Source organism: Fragaria vesca, linkage group LG2 (genome assembly GCF_000184155.1).
Source record: "Fragaria vesca subsp. vesca linkage group LG2, FraVesHawaii_1.0, whole genome shotgun sequence".
Classification (NCBI taxonomy): Eukaryota; Viridiplantae; Streptophyta; class Magnoliopsida; order Rosales; family Rosaceae; genus Fragaria; species Fragaria vesca.
The window spans coordinates 32,930,039-32,947,243 of record NC_020492.1 but is presented as its reverse complement, the minus strand read 5'-3'; the positions used below and the strand labels follow the sequence as shown (position 1 = coordinate 32,947,243).

Below are 17,205 nucleotides of genomic sequence, written 5' to 3'. Positions count from 1 at the left end.
ACGATTAATGGGCTGTAGGTGAACCGGGCCCTAAGCGGGCTAGGAGAAACCGACGCGTGGCTAGGCGGCCGAGGTGACGTGGGCCTATGCGGGCAGGGAGGCCCACCTCTTAAAATGAAAAAGAAGCACCAAGGATTCTCTCGCCGGCGGCAACACTGGGAGACTGTCGTGTCGTTCGGAGCCAAGCCATGGAATCGTTGATACTTTGAGGTACTTTGACTCTGAAACTTTCTCAATTCTTTCTTCTTTGACTTCCCAACTTCTTGTTTTTAGGGGTTTTGGTTTCTATCTACAGCTAGATTATTAGATAAAAGCACCAGGAATCTTTGTCTAGTTTTGATTTAACTGGGATTTCGAATCATTTACCAGGCTTGAATTGCAAAAAATCATGGAACTTACTTAAGTACTTGACCTTCAATTCATGAGAAAACTAACATTCATCAAGAGTAGCAAACTGACCTGTGTTCTTCATATGTTCTGTCCTATCCTGAACTCTAGGTTTTAAAAATTGGAGACTTGGAGTGAATCAACACAGTGTCTACTTGGGTGGTTGCCTAATTCAAGAAAACTGAAATTTGGAACCAAAAATGAGCTCCACACCCAAACAGCCTTTGTTTTGCCTAAAATGGCCGTGGGACATGAACCGGAATCCTCAGACTAATACTTCTGGTGGTTGTACTTTTGAAGGCCCTTGGCTATTCAAATCTATGCAAAGTCTTGGCTCCGTCGCATTCAATTTCGTTCAGTCAGTTTCCAAGCCACCGTCTTCTTTAGTCAATCACTTTAAGCCCTTGCAGTGGGATGCAAGAACCGACCAAAATGAGACTCTCAAGTCAAAAACAGTATTGGGTCCTGAGGAGCAGGGGGAGGCAGAGCAAAGAGCATTTGCCTCTGCATTGGCAAGTGAGAAAGAGGCTACAATGCTTGAGTTTTACTCACCCAAATGCAGGCTGTGCAATTCCTTGCTTAATTCTGTAATGGAGGTTGAGCATAGGAACTCAGACTGGCTTAACATTGTTATGGCAGATGCAGAGAATGACAAATGGCTTCCTGAGGTACCTTACATCTTTAAGATTTTGTATATCCAATTGTTTGCATTTGTTGTTTTGAGGTTCTGGTTGATTCATTTGATAGTAGCCTGATCTTGTAGAACTTCTTCAGTGTATTTTGGTCTTCTGGGGGAGTGTTGCGATGCCTAGAATATACAAATTGCTACTTGGAAGCTAGTATATATGCTAAAGGAAGTGTTATGGAAATTATTTTTAAAATGTTAGGTTGTGAGAGCTGCTGGTTGGGAAACTGAAAAGGAGTTGATCTTACAGAGTCACAGGGGTTAAATCCGCGTGTTAAATCTTACAAGTTAGACATAGTCATGTTATGAAAATCCTTTGGGGCATCCTAAATACATAGTCATGTTAGTGGTCCAAGATGTTGAACAAGAGTGTGAGAGCTGCTGATATTGAGTTGATCTTGAATCACTTTATAGTAGGGTATCAACATCACTTCTTGTTGATGGTGCTGTTTCCTTTTATGTTGTCCTTCATTTTAATTCTAGTTTCTTTGAGATGAGTTTGTTCTCTTTACAACTTCCAAGTTCAGTTCTACTGAAGTCAAAGGATACATGGTAGAATTTATGTCTGATTCGTTTTCTCTTCATTGCAGCTCCTTCATTATGACATTAGATATGTGCCTTGCTTTGTATTACTGGACAAGAAGGGGAGGGCACTGGCAAAGACCGGTATTCCAAATAGTCGACTACATGTATTAGCAGGTCTCTCTCATCTTCTGAAGATGAAGCGTCCTAGCAAAAGAACAAGCTGAATGAATGTTTGGACTTAGGAGCATTTTCTACAAGTCTAAAATCAGTCATCAGGAGTAGTTTTTGTTCCTTTATTTGATTTTGTACTTACAATACAGATACGATTTGAGTCTATTTGCAAAGACAGACTCCTAATTCTGTACCAATAGTGTTGAGAGTTAAAGGGAAAATGCTTGCTAGTTACAGTTTGACACGCATTGCTACTTCCCTCGAGTAGATGTGCAGAACTTTTTAAGAACCCGTCTAGCTTCAGATTAGAATTCTTTTGATGCCCAACTTGTATATTAATTTGACTGGCATCTGAGTATAACATATGATACCTCTCATACTACACAGTTCACACTATACATAATTAACTACGAAAATAGAATAAAGATTACAATCGTGCTGTTATCAGTCTGTTCTGCCTAAAAAGGCTTTTCCTAGTCTAGAAGTAATATTTTCAGAGCTTGGGAGAGTCCTTAAATTTCCAGTATCTGACATGTAAAAGTGGTTGTAATTGATCCTAGTAACCAAATCTGCTAAATGCGGGAAGTGTCCTACATTGAGTTTGAAGGAGAGTACCTGCATAATCAGCATATGAAGCAAACCCACACATTAGACACAAATTTTGACAATTAAATCTCAAACTTTGAAAAAAGAGAAACTTACTCTGAGCAAGAAAGCGATGCAATCATCAAACTGTTTTTCAATACGGTCAACTTCCATTTCACATTTGGCCTTGATTGCAGAAACTGCTCCACCGCTAAGTGTCAGCTGTATAGAGTAGAAGTCCAATGCTAATCCCAAAATGTTGTTTATCCTGGTTGCAATGAGAGCCCACTGATACAATAGATAGTACATTGCCACAATTCAGCTTTGTCGCAGCATAATGAATCTTATTCAATTTTTATTTATTTTTGAATAATAACAAAAGGGAACGTAAGCTCTCAAACAAAGACAACAACCCACCAGCTTATCTGGAACTACAAAACACTGTCGCTGAATTGTCAACAAGTACAAGTCATGTACTTCTATGACTTCATCCAGAGAACGAGCGGCTGCCATACCTTCACAGAGTTCACGCCATGCATTGTGATACACCTGTGTACAAAGCATTAGTTAGTGATCTAACAACTCCATACTCTTGTTAAAAGAAAACACACACCAGCATGAAGTTAAACAGATAATAGAAAGGAGTGTGATCCTCAAGTAACAAAACAAAATTCACATTATAGGGTGGCAGTAAAGAATACGAGTTACAGACACATGTAGAATTCGCGATAAAAATAAATTTTATTGTAAATAAAGGAGAAAGAAAAAGAACAGGAAAAGAGAAAAACTTACTCTGTCCATCACATACTGGTGAAACGCATCAACAAAATGGAGAAGTTTCTGCTCCACCAACCAGTGATGCTTATAGCTGTTCGCAGCCCTGCCTCTACCCTGCATGTATCAAAGTCATTGAAACAAAGAGATGGTCACTGTCATAATTGGCCCTTCAAGCAATCAATCCACATGTTCAGGTGGTTCGGGAACAAAACTAAATTGTACATGTATGCAAGAAAAAGCTAACCTTCCACATCCACCTTCGAGCTTTATCCAGTACAAACTTTGCTCGCTTGACCTTCAGCAAGAATCCCATGACCTGCATCAAATTTAGAAGAATCAACGAATAACTTTAGTAGTCACGCCAGGACACTGAAGACATGATGTTCAGTAGAAATCAGATCATGATACGAAAAGCTAGATGACTAAAATAAAGCATGATACGAAATTACTTGATTATATTTCTTGATCGCTTCTGCATTTGCAATAAGTTCAAGTGGCCAAGAGACCTGACAATCAAACATACGAACGTTTAGAGTGGTTGCAATGGGCAATATGATGAAGTACAAACATCATAACCATGACTGTACCTTGTATGTAAACTGTAGTAAATCAAGTCCATCCATTCCAAGGCTGTTAGCACAACTTTTACGAGGAGTCGAGGGAAGGGAAGCCATACTAGGCTGCTCATTGCCATTCAAATCTTGAATTTTGGTGAGGGATACAACCAGTGAATCAGGAACACTTAGGAGCACACCATCAGCAGAGTTTCTAATAGATTCCTGCAGTGAATAAGAACAGAGATTACTATGTTATAAGTAGGAAGAGAAGGGAGGTAGGCCACCACATAATTTCGAAAACATGAAGAGAAAACAAAAGCTATAAGTATTAGGTGGCACAAAGTTTAGGTAAAACCCAACTGAATTGGAATCCTTTAAACCAAAGTAAGATATGGCCCCAGAAGTGGAGAAAGTAGTAGTGATCACAGGCCCAAAAACAATGCACAGTGCTATACTCAACATACCTGCAATATAGTGTTTAATTCGAAATCATCGTCCCATGTTTCTCCTTTATCCAGCTTATTGAAAATGACGGTCAAGAAGTGCTGTAGTAGATCACCTAAAGATAGTCAGGAATAGCAAAAATGTCAAGTACTTTGAGATGCCTGTTGATACAGCAGGATATTAGAGATTCAACATAGAGGATTGATACCTGACCCTAACAAGTAAATAGCACGCAACACTGCCAATTCATCCATCAACTTCCAATCATTCATCAATTTGGACAATACATGCCTGCCGATACAATCCACCTATAATAGAAAAACTCTCAAACCATCACATCATAAGGATTAATCACAGCTAAAACTTTAAGTTCTGTCGATGGGCTTAATCTATTCACCTGCTTCTGAATGTAGGCAGTAAGACATTCCTGCACTATAACCACAGGAAGTGGAGTACTTCTTGGTTCAAAATATTGAATCCAAGTAAGGACTCTAGATGGAAGGGTGCTATTTTTCTGGAAAGGTAAGAGCTCTGACATGCAAAGATCATCCTGTTGTGAAGGAATAACAATCAAAAACACAACCAAACAATGCTATATAACATAAGCTCATAGACTATCCATCAACAGTACCTGAAAAGAAGGAAGAAGAGTGGGAAAAGGAAACAATAATTGTAGCATTTTTGAGTCGTCTTGTGAACGATTATGTTCAGATTCACCAAACCGAAAACCAAATGTATAGTTGGTTCCGTTGGCCGAAGAAGTTGATCCACTCTCCCAACCAAATATAGCCTCTCGTAGAACTTCATCATTTAAAGGGGGCAGGCTAAAATTTCTAGATAAGTTCAAGGTTTTCCACGCATCCACATTCTTAGAAAGAATCTTTTGGCAGACTGTTGTAACTGGATTTTCTTGACAGAGGGATCTTGAAAGGGGAAATTTCTCTACCAAATCTGCAACCATACTATCTACTTCCACATGAGGAAATGATTTTCCATACGCTCGCGGAGACTTGGTTTCAATCAATCTTTTCTCCAACAGCGTATCAACCAAGAATTTACACCATGTTTTTTCTGAGCCTCTTACTGACTCAATCACACCATCATCACATTCTAGTTTTTGTTTACTTGCAATATACTGAAAGACATGATCACCATGTCCTACAAGACCTGCTAATGACACGCAAAAAACTTCTGACAAAGTTAAACCTGCAATGCTCTCCTCACGGTCCACACCTTTATTCAAATTGCCAAAACCATCAATCCCACAGCAACTTCCTTCTGAAGAAGTCATAGGAATATGCCGGATCAGCTGTAATGATTTTCCAGCAGAAACAATCGACTTAGCTATGTCCTTAATAAACAACGGACATGAGATGGATTCCCTCTGACCCACTCCTTTTTTATCATTGACTACAGATGCACGGTCGCTGGCACCAGATGGGGCAGCACGTCCAACATCTAAGATTTGACACCGCACTTGCCTCAATAGATAGCTCTTCTCCCAGAAGTCCGCCTCATCAACTGAAACTGCTGTATTAGCATAGAAGAACATCTGAAAGGACAGTAGACGAGGAAAATGTTCAGCAAGAATACAGACAGACACACACACACTATGACCCTAAGCAAATATAGTGCCTATACAAACTGTATGAGAAACTATAACAAAAACAACTGGTTGCAACATAGATTTATGAAATTTCTCCCGGCGCTTACTTGCAGGATACAAACAAATTAAAAACAGAACTGACATCCAATGTACCTACCACACACTTTTAGGACATAAGAATTACCTCCTCATAGGGATCATCAAGTGTTCCTTCAAAAAGCCAAGAATCAAGACCCTCAATGTATGGCAATATACTTCCAATAAATAAATGAAGTAACATCTGGTAATCTTCCTCCTGAAATAGGCACAAGTTCAGAAATTGGATTGCATTAGCAGGTGAAAGATTCTTAATAATCTAGAGAACATAACATTGCAGAAAAGATGCAGTCACAACCTCACCACCCTGGACAAGGCACACTTCATCTAGTTTCTTGTAAAGGTAGTCAAGGACATGAACAGCCAACTCAGCAGCAGAAAGAGAAGGATTGGACTCAAAATACACTTGGGGAATGGCACTATGCACTATTTGCAACAGAGACTCCGCACCTGAGCATAGACTAATATCAATAAATTGTCATCAGTGATATCCCATTGCATCAAGATATCGACAGAAATGTGAATCAAGCAGTCGATGGCACATTAACCACAGAACAAGGAACAAAACTAGACTTGGAAGCTAACAAACCTAGATAAGGAGCTGGCCAATCCCAATAACGTAGGCGTAGTCCCATTGTCATCTTTGCTTATCCTCACTTCCTCCTTGAGCGCAATGTCACGCCACCTCTATCCAAGCAGAAAAAGGCTCGTAAATGATCAACAATGACAACTACGAAGATACCGAATTTCACCCAATAAACTGAATGCCAATGTACCTTAAGCCACGCAGAAACAGAAGACACAAAAGCCCTCAAAGTAGGTGACCCCTTAGATTTCTCGACTCTGTTGACTAGAATTTCTATGAGTTGCAAACAAGTAGCAGCATACATGAACTGACTGACAATGGCGTCAAGACTTGTATGAGAGAGGTGATTAACATACATCCCACTTTTGGGTTGAAACGAGTTAACATTCACGTCCCAATAAAACAATGAGCCCGAATATCCTTGTAACATTTGTAGCACACTCCGAACCTTCCAGACAAAAACCAAGTGTTTGATGAATAAAATTGAAAAGCTTTATACGAAAAAGAAGTAAAATTGAAAAGCTTTGTACCAAATGGAGTTCATTGGTTCTGAGGGAGGAGACTGGTGTTGCGAAATGGAGGCCAACGCTGTAGATCTTATTGATTAGAGCTTGAGAAGCTTCTGGATTCCCTGCATCGTAGCAGAGAGGTTTTCCCATCTGAGAAAACGCTGTAGATCTTATTGATTAGGTTCTCCTGATTATAAATCTTTCTGGGCTCTTCTCAAGTTCTATGTAGTAGAACTAAGAACTCATTTTGATTTTCGAATGGCCTTGGTGAATTTTGGACTTTTTTAAGCAACTTTTATTTTTACTTCAGGTTCTCTTTCAAATACTCAGCGACTTAATTTCACAACTGATTATTTTTACCGTACAACTAGTTAGCTGATTAAAAATTAATCATAACCCTCCCAGCTGAGTCATAAACAAAATGGAGATTTTGACTTTAATTTCTTACTTAAAATTAAACTTTTGAAATTCTCAAAACTGCCCTTCTTTTATGAAACTCTAAAAATAAAAATGTGTAATTTCATATAGAGGTGTAAACCGGCTCATTTTCTTTCTATCAAGCTTAAGCTTGAAATAGTTTTTCCATGTTTAAACTTGGCTCGGCTTAAGAAGGTGTAGAAAATATTCAATTTCAAATAATTGCTCGGCTTAAGAAGGTATAGAAAATATTCAATTTAAAATAATTATTGGTTTGTAAATTAAGTTAAAGAGTTTCTTTTGAGAGACGCCATACAAATCAATATTTACAGATTAACATGACTACACCCGTCTATGTGTACATTCATCTATTTTCTTCCTAAAGAATACAAGTCTTAGCTAGCTACTCGTCAAATCAGTTGTCTCCTCAAGGATCGATGATTTATGAACACAAGGTTGAAAATTCTCAACTTGATCATACTCATATAACCAGCTGCTTCCAAATCCAGATCCCATTGCATGCTGATAAAATAGGCAATGGAAAATCTCAAATCAGCTGCACCATGCATTTCATCCATAACCATCAACCATAGCAGAAGTATAATGGTTCAAAACATGCACAGGATGCTTCAATTTGAACAAGGGGCTGCAGTCATGGACATGGATGCATCACCTTCAACGATCCAGGTTCTTTCACCTCTCAATTAGAAGTGCGTGAACCGACCAACACTCGACCAAGTTTTTGCTTTATGTGGTCCGTCGGGCTATTCAGTTTGTCCTACAACAATAGTGCACCCGGCAGCATATCAAATTTACCAGTCATGTACATGTTTGGTTACCAGTTTCATGTTTTCCTTCTGAAATTTACTTTATAGACCATTAGGAGAATGTGTTGATTCATGTAGTTTAGTACCTATCATATTGTCTGCATTTATCGTAAACTGAAACAAAAGATAAATGAATAAATCCTTACCATTAGGTTTACCAGAGAAAAAGCTCGACTATAAGATGAGACATTTTGGTCATTTGAAATTCGTACAAAAGGATGATCGAGTAGCTTCTTGGCTGATGGTCTCTCTGCAGGGTTCCTTTTGAAGCACAAACTTAGGAACTCTTTTCCTTCTGCAGATAATCTTTCTGGTATATCCGGGGTTCTGTGCAGAACCTTGAACATAGCTTGTGGCTGGGACAAGTAACACATGATGATGTTAAAAACCACAAACATAATTGCTCAAAAACAGCAAGGTGGGTACTACAAGTTTGATACTCACCCCTTCAAATTCACTCCAAGGCGGTTTTCCATTGAACATCTCAATGATGGTGCAACCCAAGCTCCATATATCAACAGCCAAAGCAAGATTAGGATCACCATCATTCTGAATCACAGCCTTTATGACCTGCACAACAAATAAATAAGGCTCTTTCTATGTACAGTGTCAACAGACCACCTACAGATATGTAGAACACAATGGCAAATGTGATTACCTCAGGAGCCATCCAGTACGGGCTGCCCTTCAAAGAAAGATTATATGAATGTGCACTAAGCTGAAACAAAAAAAGGTAAATTACATAAAAACACAGAAAAGTAATGCAAAAAGAGGAATGTAAATAGGAATACAGCACAACAGGGACTCAATATAACGTTACAGTACAAGGAACCACACAAACAACTAAAGCTATTCAAGAAGAAAATTTTCTCAAGATACTGTGCCTATCAGAATGTTCAACACAAGTTCACTAGTAAGAAATATGCTTTGATATTGATTAGCACATTGTATAGGTGTTTATGAGATTAATTACTCACATGTTTTGCCATCCCAAAATCGGCAAGTTTGACGACGCCTGATGCATCAACAAGCAAATTTGCACCTTTAATATCCCTGCCACAGACATCAAAACTTCAATCAATAAAGAAACAAGTTCAACAAAGAATGCAATATGATTTTGCAAACTTTCTGACTCCCCGTTTTGACCACACACAATGAGAAGATATTAAGATTCTCTATATTTCAGTTTCACCTAGCAGAACACTTCCACAAAGGTTTAAACTTATCTCATAATTTTTCATTTATTGAATAAAAGACTCTTTTACAAGTGATACTAGAACATTGCTGGACTCCAAGCACTACCAACAAATTATTGTCACCTGTGAATTGTCTTCGTGTCATGCAAATAAGCCAACCCATAGAGGATATGGCGGGTAAAATTGCGAACTACAGATTCCGTCATGGCTCCAAAATGGTCTTGGACATATCTATTTATTGATCCAGGGTGAACATATTCTAAATATATGTAGAAATGATCATCAATCTGCAGAGGCACAAACATTATTTCCAAACTCAGTAAACTTGTACACATTAGTCTTCAATAATATGTAGAACACTGAAGTATGTAACTAGATTCTCACCACTTCACTACCATAATACTGCACAATATTTGGATGCTTTAGTGTGCGGAGGACTTTAATTTCCTGTAAGAGATCACTCGTAAGCACATTTTCATATAGTCTTGTGGAGCATATGCAAGATCAACGAAAAAGCTACGATTATTATGGAACTCCCAATGGGGCAGTTGAGCATAGCTGTATCTCAATCTGTGTGCGATAATTAGTACTGGCATGATGTCAGGTTCCTACACGGTAATGATGACTGCGGTGCAAGAATGGTTTGTATTTAACTCGAAAAACTGGTTTTGTTGCACTTGTGCACTTATTTATTGAAATATATATATTTCACACATTATATATATGTATATCAGTTCCTATCCAGAGCGAAGCTTCGTTATGAAATTAATGTGTGAAGTTCTTTATTTGACACACTTTTCGGTTATATTTCAATATCTCCACCCGTTCATTTTATTGATATTAATATATAGATCATTCATGCAAAATTTCATTCAAATTGATGATCGTTTATGTACCGAATTAGGTTAAATCAATGAATGGACTATAAATATGTCTAACCATAACTGTTTGTATAAATCACGATTATGAACACCCAAACGATCATCAAAGTCGGTGAAACTTTGCAGAACTAATATATGTATTTGGTTCTACAAACTGAACGGTGGAGATGTGGAAGTATGACCGAAAAGTGTGTCAAATAAGGAACTTCACACTTTAATTTCAGAGAACTGTATGTATATAGTTACCTTCTACAGCGGTGTCCCGCTTTGAAATTAAAGTGTGGACCTCCTTATTTCGCTCACTTTCAGGTCGCATTTCCACATCTCAACCGTACAATGTCTAGAACATAGTGTGTAGATCATTCCTGCAAAGTTTCATCCAATTTGAAGATCATTTGAGCTTCCGTAATCGTGATTTACACGAACGGTTCTGTTTGGACAGCTTTTGTTCTTTTGATTTATTTAATATAATTCGGTACCCAAATGATCTCCAAATTAGATGAAAATGTGCAGGAATGATCTACACTAGTTCTAGACATTGTACGGTTGAGATGTGGAAATGCGACCTAAAAAGTGAGCGAAATACGGAGGTCAACACTTTAATTTCAAAGCAGGACACCGCTCTAGAAGGGAACTATATATATATATATATATATGCCTCTGATCCGGCCTTAAAGTGCGGACGTCACTCCGTTTGCCACCGTACGGCGCCGGCGAGGGTGCGCCTCCACCCCAGCAGCGACCCCGACCACTTTCCCTCCCCGGCAAGTTCGCCGAATTCCAGTTTTCCGGCCAGATCACCCAAACCTTCAAACAAAGTCAATATGACCGGAAAATTGGAATTCAACGGACTCGCCGGGGATGGAAAGTGGTCAAGGAAGCTGCTGGAGTCCGCTGGGGTGGAGGCGCGCCCTTGACGGTGCGGTACGGTGGCGTCAGGAGGGACATCCGCACTTTAAAAGCCGTGCGGACGTCCGCACCTGAAAATCCCTATATATATATATATATATATGCGCTCTTATGCATTTAGGCGGTTTACATAAACCTAAGGTTGTATAACAATAAACAGATGCAACTGCCGCGTGAATTAAAGAAGCAATAAAGGAATGCAGAATAGGACCTGTTCCAATTGCTTGATACTTTCTGCAGATTTAGGATCATCAGGAATGAGATCAACTTCCTTCATGGCACACAAGGCCCCAGTTTCTCTGCAACATATTTAGAAGAAGTACTCAGCAGACGACAATAAAGGTCATTGCAATACAAAGTCCAGAAAAAACCAGCACAGACTAGCATACCTGTTGGTTGCAAGATAAACACTACCAAAGGTACCCCGTCCAATAAGTTTCCCCTTCTGCCACTGCCCTTTCATTGACGTCACAGCTACATTCGGTGCAACATTTTGATGCATAACGATAGATTGCGGTGGTGGTGCCACCGCGGCTCCAGGAGGCAAAGGCAACGGGTGAGCAGTGGCAAGACTATTAGTGTCGTAGTTTGAAGCATTGGGGCTGAAGCGTGGACTTCGAGGCGTAGGGCTATGAAGTGGAGAATGATTGGGACTAAGCGTAGGTGTAGTTTTCTTGGGTGACAACAACAATGAAGGGAAAGTAGCACCACCATCCTGATATTTCTCCTGATGAGGTGTGAAAAAAGGAAAAGGATCCGCAACGTTTGATCTGCGGGGGCTAACTGCAGGACTTGAGAAAACACTAGTTGGAGCACTCCTGCTCAAGTTGTAACTTTCACGTTCAAAGTTAGCCTCCGTTGACACTCTCATTCCCATTCCCCTGTTGTAATTGTTCGCCGCAACATATGAAGAATGTGTAGGCAAAAAATCCATCGTCTTTGCTCTTTGTGGGCTAACAGGATGATGACCCCGTTGGCTCAACTGTGGAGCACACTCCGTTTTAGTCCTAGATGGAACATTCAACCAGTTGAAGTAGAAAACACCATCCCCACCCTTTACATCTTGGCGGTAATTCTTGGATGCTTTCGCCGACGATGAGGTTGTTCCCGCTTGATCAGTCCTCTTCCTGAACAAATCAAGTTTCAGTGTTACATTTTCACAATCATATAAAACACTCGGAATTTTGAAATGACAGAAACAACAGAAAAAGGAAATTAACCACCTGCTGAAGAAGTTGTTATCTTTAGAGCCGCAGTCGGGTCTCCGGTTGGTCACCGGAAATTCCGGGAGCGGCAGGGGATGTGGGCTTCCTTGAGGCCCAGCGACGAAAGAAGAAGAAGAGCATGACTTCCGGGCCGAGTCACCTACCGAGGAGCGAGAACTAGGGGTCGAGGCCGACTCGGCGGCACTGGGAGAGCGTGATTTACGGGTCGAATATTCAGGAGACGTGGGCGATGAGCGAGACTTCTCCGGGACGGAGTAGGAAATCACATCCTTGCTCAGCCTCCCCTGGCGCGTGAGCCGCCGTGGGCTGTTAACATCGCTGCCGCTTCTGATGATCCCCGGTCTCTGAGCTGGGACAGAGGAGGAGGAGGAAACAGGTCCTTTTGGTTGAGAAGGGGATGGAGAAGAAGACGAAGAAGGCATGAGGTGATTGGGAAGTGGTAGGCGGTGGCAAGTGGTGGCGGCGGTGGTGTGGTTCTGGTCGAAGCCGTCGGTTGAAATTGTCAGAAGGCCCCCTCCTAATATATCAAAATGAGTCATCTTGATGGGGAAAGAGCTTGGTAGCTTCTTGCTTATTTTAAATCGGGTTTACTTTACTCCTAGTTTAATCCACAATAATTCAAACATCTTGAATTGATTATGGGGGTCAATACTTTGTTGAGGTAAGAACTGCGAACCCCAGACCTCAGCGCAGAGCTCATCGTCTCCCTCATTATCTTTCAGAAATCAACCTCACTGAAAAAACTCGGAAAGGTCGAGCTCAGCTAGTTTGGACCCAGTAACAAGAAGGCGCGTGGCACTCTTTTCCCTCCCTCTTGTTGCTGTGTGTTCACAATGTCAATGCATGAGACGACCTTCTGGTTCTTGGGTTTATTTTTTTGAACCCAAAAAAATAAAAGAGAGAAAAAATGAGTGTTGACGAGATCTCTGATGCGCCGTGTGCGTGCTACGTGGGCTCGAGAGGAGACTTTGTCATTTTTACTAGGCAGCAGCAGCAGCACCTGTAGTCTTATTGATACCGTGTTAACTGTTGTCCATCTCCCCCAAAATTCAATTCCTAACACAGTTTTGACCTTTTGTGTTTATCTTTTCTTGGGTATGAGACTGCGAGGCAGAGCAGAGCAAAGCGAGGATAACATGCATGGTGGAGATTTGGGAAGCAATGTGCTACTGGTCCAGGTCGTCGTCAATCTCAACGCCCACCCAGCCAGGCATGAGTATTATTCTCGGTCAATTTTCTCTTTCTTTACATTATAAGCCAACCTAATCTTTGTGTCTTTCCGATAGACTGGGCCATCAGGTAGCATCCCACTAGTATCAGGAGGCTGCTTCACCCTACTTTAAGAATTGTTACACTTTTAACAAGGAATGGTGCACTTTTAACAATTCTTATATTAAGACTAACAAACCTACCATGCCATTTGAGGATCAATCAAATCACTCTCTCCAAACAACCACTATAAGATAGTCTAGTGATTTTGCCTAACTGAGTATGCTTCTCAATCTAGGTTTGAATCACGACACTGTTAAAAGTATGGGTGGATTCGGTACAGTTACCGAAAAAATCCGTTTGAACCGTCTACCCAACCTAGGTTCGAATCACGGTACTGTCAAAAATATGGGTGGATCCGGTACGGTTACCGGAAAAATCCGTCTGAACCGTCTACCGACCGACTCTTGCTCGGTAAGAGAAACCTACTACCAAAATCGGTCACCGAAGTCAGTGTGCCGCTCAGTAACTGAGACTTTCATACTACGGTTAGTAATCGATAGATACCGATTTCATATTATTGTCACTCTGCTTCAGATCAAAGCACCATACTTGACTCATCACTTCAAATCAAAGCACCGTCTCTACTTCCAATCAAAGTACCCATCAAACAACTCTCACTCTAATAACCCAAAAATCAAAAACAAAAAAAAAATAATCTATCAAACATGTTCAGTGCCTCTGTCGCGACGGCGAATCACGGCTAGAGCTTCAAAGCATCCTAGTAAGCCTTCTCTAAGCCTCCTCCGTCATCCTCTATTCATGTTCTCCATGGAGAACAGATAGAAGGAAGTGGGTGATTGGTGAAATATGTTTGAGATTGGAGATTAGTTCAAGGAACAAAGAAAGAAAAGGAAGAATATGAAGAGTGTGGAACTGGAATTCGAATGCAATTGAGTTGCCCTAAATCCCTAATTTGGGAACAAAACGAAAGAAAGAAAGGCAAGGAATGAAGAAGAAAAGAGCATATAAGGCTTTGAAATCGGTTTGTTAAGTTTTGACTGAGTTATGTAAGATAATAAATATACTTTTTGCATATATATTAATAAGAAGAGCATCTGCTCTAGTGGTTGGACGTGAGTCTCTACATCCACGAGGTAATGGGTTCAAGTCTCAAGTCTTGCAGAATATCATGTAATTTGCACATTATATACGTATGCTAGTCGGTATACATATATCTCGGTTGGTATACAAAATCGTGTAGCATAGCCGAGCCAAAATATGTATTTGGTACGGCTCAACCAAGCCAAGGCTCCTCTCTACCGACAAGTCGGCTACCGACGTCGTTGGCTCAGCTCAAATCTCGGCTGGCTGGTTTGTCCCGGGACAAAATGTCAGCCCTAGTCAAAAGTGGCCAGGGGAGAGGCGGCAATGCTCTGTTGGCTGTCCGGGCCCCTACTGGATTAGTCCTCGAGCCTAACAAGCCTTTGAGATATCGTGATCTTGAATAAAAATAAATGAATCAAACTCTCCAAACAATAGTTAACATCCATTTTTAACTTTGATGATAATTCCTTAGAAAGAATATTCACCGCTAAATCAACATGTTACTTTTGTACCGCCACTTGGAGGGACAAAAATAATTCATTATTCTCTATCTATTTCCAATTACTTGCATAATACTCAATTTAATTAGGCTGATCTAAAGGCCCATACAAACAGAATCGTTGAAAACCCCCATTTGTCCATTACCCAATGGATGCTTTGTGGGCCAAAACAAATTTTACCAAGCCCAAAGTAATTGTTTCTTTTTTCTTGGAAGAGAAACCAGGCCAACGGCGCCGTGGTTTTCACAGTTGGCTCAAATACAGAAAGCTACCACATCAGAATGTGCTCGGAAAACCCCGCCGCCTCCAAACTCCGATCTCAATCCCCGATCACCGTCATATGAAGGCCTTCCGTCTCCTATTTCCGCCGTTCAACAAACCAGCTCCGAAATCGCCTCTATTTCTTCAAAGGCTCTCCGCCGCCGCAGCCTATTCGTCTTCCGCCGCGAACCCTAGGTTTTCCAATTCTTTCTCCGACGAAGATGAAGAAGACAGCGGAGTTTACCAGCACAAACTCAAGTTCCAGCGTCCCACCACAATCCAACGGCGAGAGAATCCCGGTCCGGTCAACTCCGCTAGCTTCATCGGCTCAGTGAGCCTCCCCCTCCGGGTCAAAAACACAGCCCACGGTGGTCGTTTTGGCGTTCACACTTTTCTCACCGTCAGAAATTGGCCCCAGTCTGAGAGCACTTTTCGGTCGGTAACTAAAATTATTGATTTTTCAGTTACATTTACACTCATTCTTAGTCACCATTTCGCAAGATTATTAGAGTAATTTTGGTTGCCTAATTTTAAGGATGAGCTTAATTGTTCTATAAAAGTTTCATTTTGCACGACTGGATATCTGATTCAAATGCTTTTGGGATGTGTTTATTAGATTTTTGATTGAATTCATGATAGCAAGTTTCGAAACTGAGCAAAAATCTGGTGGCAAAATTGTTAACAGGATATTACTGAAGATGTGGGACGAGATGGCTGTATTGTCTTTCAAGCATTTGAAACAGAATGATTTTATTTATGTCTCAGGTCATCTAAGTTCTTACACAAAGAATAAACTCGATGGGAGCTGCACATTGTATCATGAGGTAGCACGCTTAACAGTTTTAGAACTGCTCCCAACCCTTTGGAAAAAAAATTGATTTTTGTTTCTTCCATTGGTACCAGAGACTTGCTTATGATTTTTGGAAGTTTTCTGTAGTTAGTTGTGAAGGAGTTGAATTACGTGGCACAGCGTGGACAAGGACCAGGATGTGCAAATCATGAGAAACCACAATCTGATGGAGGTACTGATATGATTATGTTATGTTACAACCTCTTATTTCAAGAAATGCTAATGTTCTTTTATGACAATTTGTTGCTTTCTTGCAATGTGATTGGTTCCTTGTGCTTTGTGTGCTTTCATTTATTGAAAAATGTTATATCCTTGTGACTTGCATAGGTGAAACTGGTTTGGAGAAGTCTAGGGAACGGCTTCACTTATGGCAAGTATTTTTCGCCAATCCATATGATTGGTGGGATAACAGGAAGAGAAAGTTGAATCCAAGACAACCAGATTTTAATCACAAGTATGTCGATGAAGCTCTCTGGTTGAGACCAGATGATCCTCCATGGGTTAAAACACAAATTCATCGGCTTGACGAGAGAATGGTGGAACAAGGTCATGGCGAACAAGTAGGTCATCATCGTCGTATCTCCAAGTGGGAGTACGATGAGTAACTGCAGAATGTAAAGGAACAGGTTGTGGTACTGGTATTGGAGTTTATATGCTTGCAAGTCCTGAAAAGAAGGTGGAAAGTCATATAAAAGGACAGAGATTAAGCATGGAGCTATGAGCAATGGAAGTACATCAAATTGGCCATGCTCTATATTCGGATATCTCTGCAGAAGGTTACTGGCAATTAACCAGCTGAATTGGGTTTCGCCAGAACCACTTGGCATTATCAATCTTGTGCTTCTCGTTTAGCTCTGATTCTTCTTCGTCCACCATTTCCTCTCTCTCTCTCTC

At 40.6% G+C, this 17,205-nt stretch overlaps 4 protein-coding genes across 4 annotated transcripts; 2 read left to right on the top strand and 2 right to left on the bottom strand.

Annotated features, from left to right (window-relative positions):
* The first annotated feature begins 142 nt into the window (after positions 1 to 142).
* Positions 143 to 2,121, top strand: LOC101292374. Its single transcript, XM_004291890.1, has 3 exons — positions 143 to 210; positions 499 to 1,055; positions 1,663 to 2,121. Exons 2-3 carry the CDS (start codon positions 588 to 590, stop codon positions 1,819 to 1,821), a joined length of 627 nt encoding a protein of 208 aa, XP_004291938.1. The 5' UTR covers positions 143 to 210; positions 499 to 587; the 3' UTR covers positions 1,822 to 2,121.
* Positions 2,122 to 2,212: 91 nt separating this feature from the next.
* Positions 2,213 to 7,078, bottom strand: LOC101291602. Its single transcript, XM_004293188.1, has 16 exons — positions 6,950 to 7,078; positions 6,610 to 6,867; positions 6,423 to 6,520; positions 6,123 to 6,294; positions 5,922 to 6,032; positions 4,763 to 5,683; positions 4,529 to 4,681; positions 4,340 to 4,439; positions 4,152 to 4,246; positions 3,718 to 3,909; positions 3,580 to 3,636; positions 3,375 to 3,446; positions 3,146 to 3,244; positions 2,771 to 2,902; positions 2,471 to 2,641; positions 2,213 to 2,383 (listed from the first exon to the last, which is right to left on the bottom strand). The coding sequence occupies exons 1-16, from the start codon at positions 7,076 to 7,078 to the stop codon at positions 2,213 to 2,215; spliced, it is 2,931 nt and encodes a 976-aa protein (XP_004293236.1).
* A 505-nt stretch (positions 7,079 to 7,583) lies between these two features.
* Positions 7,584 to 12,923, bottom strand: LOC101291312. The gene is made up of 10 exons (XM_004293187.1): positions 12,382 to 12,923; positions 11,548 to 12,285; positions 11,370 to 11,457; positions 9,753 to 9,815; positions 9,492 to 9,655; positions 9,150 to 9,225; positions 8,831 to 8,890; positions 8,617 to 8,742; positions 8,319 to 8,528; positions 7,584 to 8,123 (listed from the first exon to the last, which is right to left on the bottom strand). The coding sequence occupies exons 1-10, from the start codon at positions 12,921 to 12,923 to the stop codon at positions 8,046 to 8,048; spliced, it is 2,145 nt and encodes a 714-aa protein (XP_004293235.1). The 3' UTR covers positions 7,584 to 8,045.
* Positions 12,924 to 15,476: 2,553 nt separating this feature from the next.
* On the top strand, positions 15,477 to 17,152 carry LOC101292087 (protein OSB1, mitochondrial-like). Its single transcript, XM_004291889.1, has 4 exons — positions 15,477 to 15,896; positions 16,147 to 16,285; positions 16,399 to 16,483; positions 16,639 to 17,152. Exons 1-4 carry the CDS (start codon positions 15,541 to 15,543, stop codon positions 16,914 to 16,916), a joined length of 858 nt encoding a protein of 285 aa, XP_004291937.1. The 5' UTR covers positions 15,477 to 15,540; the 3' UTR covers positions 16,917 to 17,152.
* The last annotated feature ends 53 nt before the right edge of the window (positions 17,153 to 17,205 follow it).

What these genes read in the sequence shown, in the direction of transcription:
- LOC101292374 (XM_004291890.1), top strand. Translation starts at nt 588, where the DNA reads ATGAGCTCCACACCCAAACAGCCTTTGTTTTGCCTAAAATGGCCGTGG. An exon ending in ATGACAAATGGCTTCCTGAG is followed by an intron (nt 1,056 to 1,662) that starts GTACCTTACATC and finishes TCTTCATTGCAG; the next exon opens with CTCCTTCATTATGACATTAG.
- LOC101292087 (XM_004291889.1), top strand. Translation starts at nt 15,541, where the DNA reads ATGAAGGCCTTCCGTCTCCTATTTCCGCCGTTCAACAAACCAGCTCCG. An exon ending in GCTGCACATTGTATCATGAG is followed by an intron (nt 16,286 to 16,398) that starts GTAGCACGCTTA and finishes AGTTTTCTGTAG; the next exon opens with TTAGTTGTGAAGGAGTTGAA. An exon ending in GAAACCACAATCTGATGGAG is followed by an intron (nt 16,484 to 16,638) that starts GTACTGATATGA and finishes TGACTTGCATAG; the next exon opens with GTGAAACTGGTTTGGAGAAG.
- LOC101291312 (XM_004293187.1), bottom strand. Translation starts at nt 12,923, where the DNA reads ATGACTCATTTTGATATATTAGGAGGGGGCCTTCTGACAATTTCAACC. An exon ending in GTTTATCTTGCAACCAACAG is followed by an intron (nt 11,458 to 11,547) that starts GTATGCTAGTCT and finishes AATATGTTGCAG; the next exon opens with AGAAACTGGGGCCTTGTGTG. An exon ending in AGTATTATGGTAGTGAAGTG is followed by an intron (nt 9,656 to 9,752) that starts GTGAGAATCTAG and finishes GTGCCTCTGCAG; the next exon opens with ATTGATGATCATTTCTACAT.
- LOC101291602 (XM_004293188.1), bottom strand. Translation starts at nt 7,078, where the DNA reads ATGGGAAAACCTCTCTGCTACGATGCAGGGAATCCAGAAGCTTCTCAA. An exon ending in TTGATGATCCCTATGAGGAG is followed by an intron (nt 5,684 to 5,921) that starts GTAATTCTTATG and finishes CTGTCCTTTCAG; the next exon opens with ATGTTCTTCTATGCTAATAC. An exon ending in TACTACAGTTTACATACAAG is followed by an intron (nt 3,637 to 3,717) that starts GTACAGTCATGG and finishes TTTGATTGTCAG; the next exon opens with GTCTCTTGGCCACTTGAACT.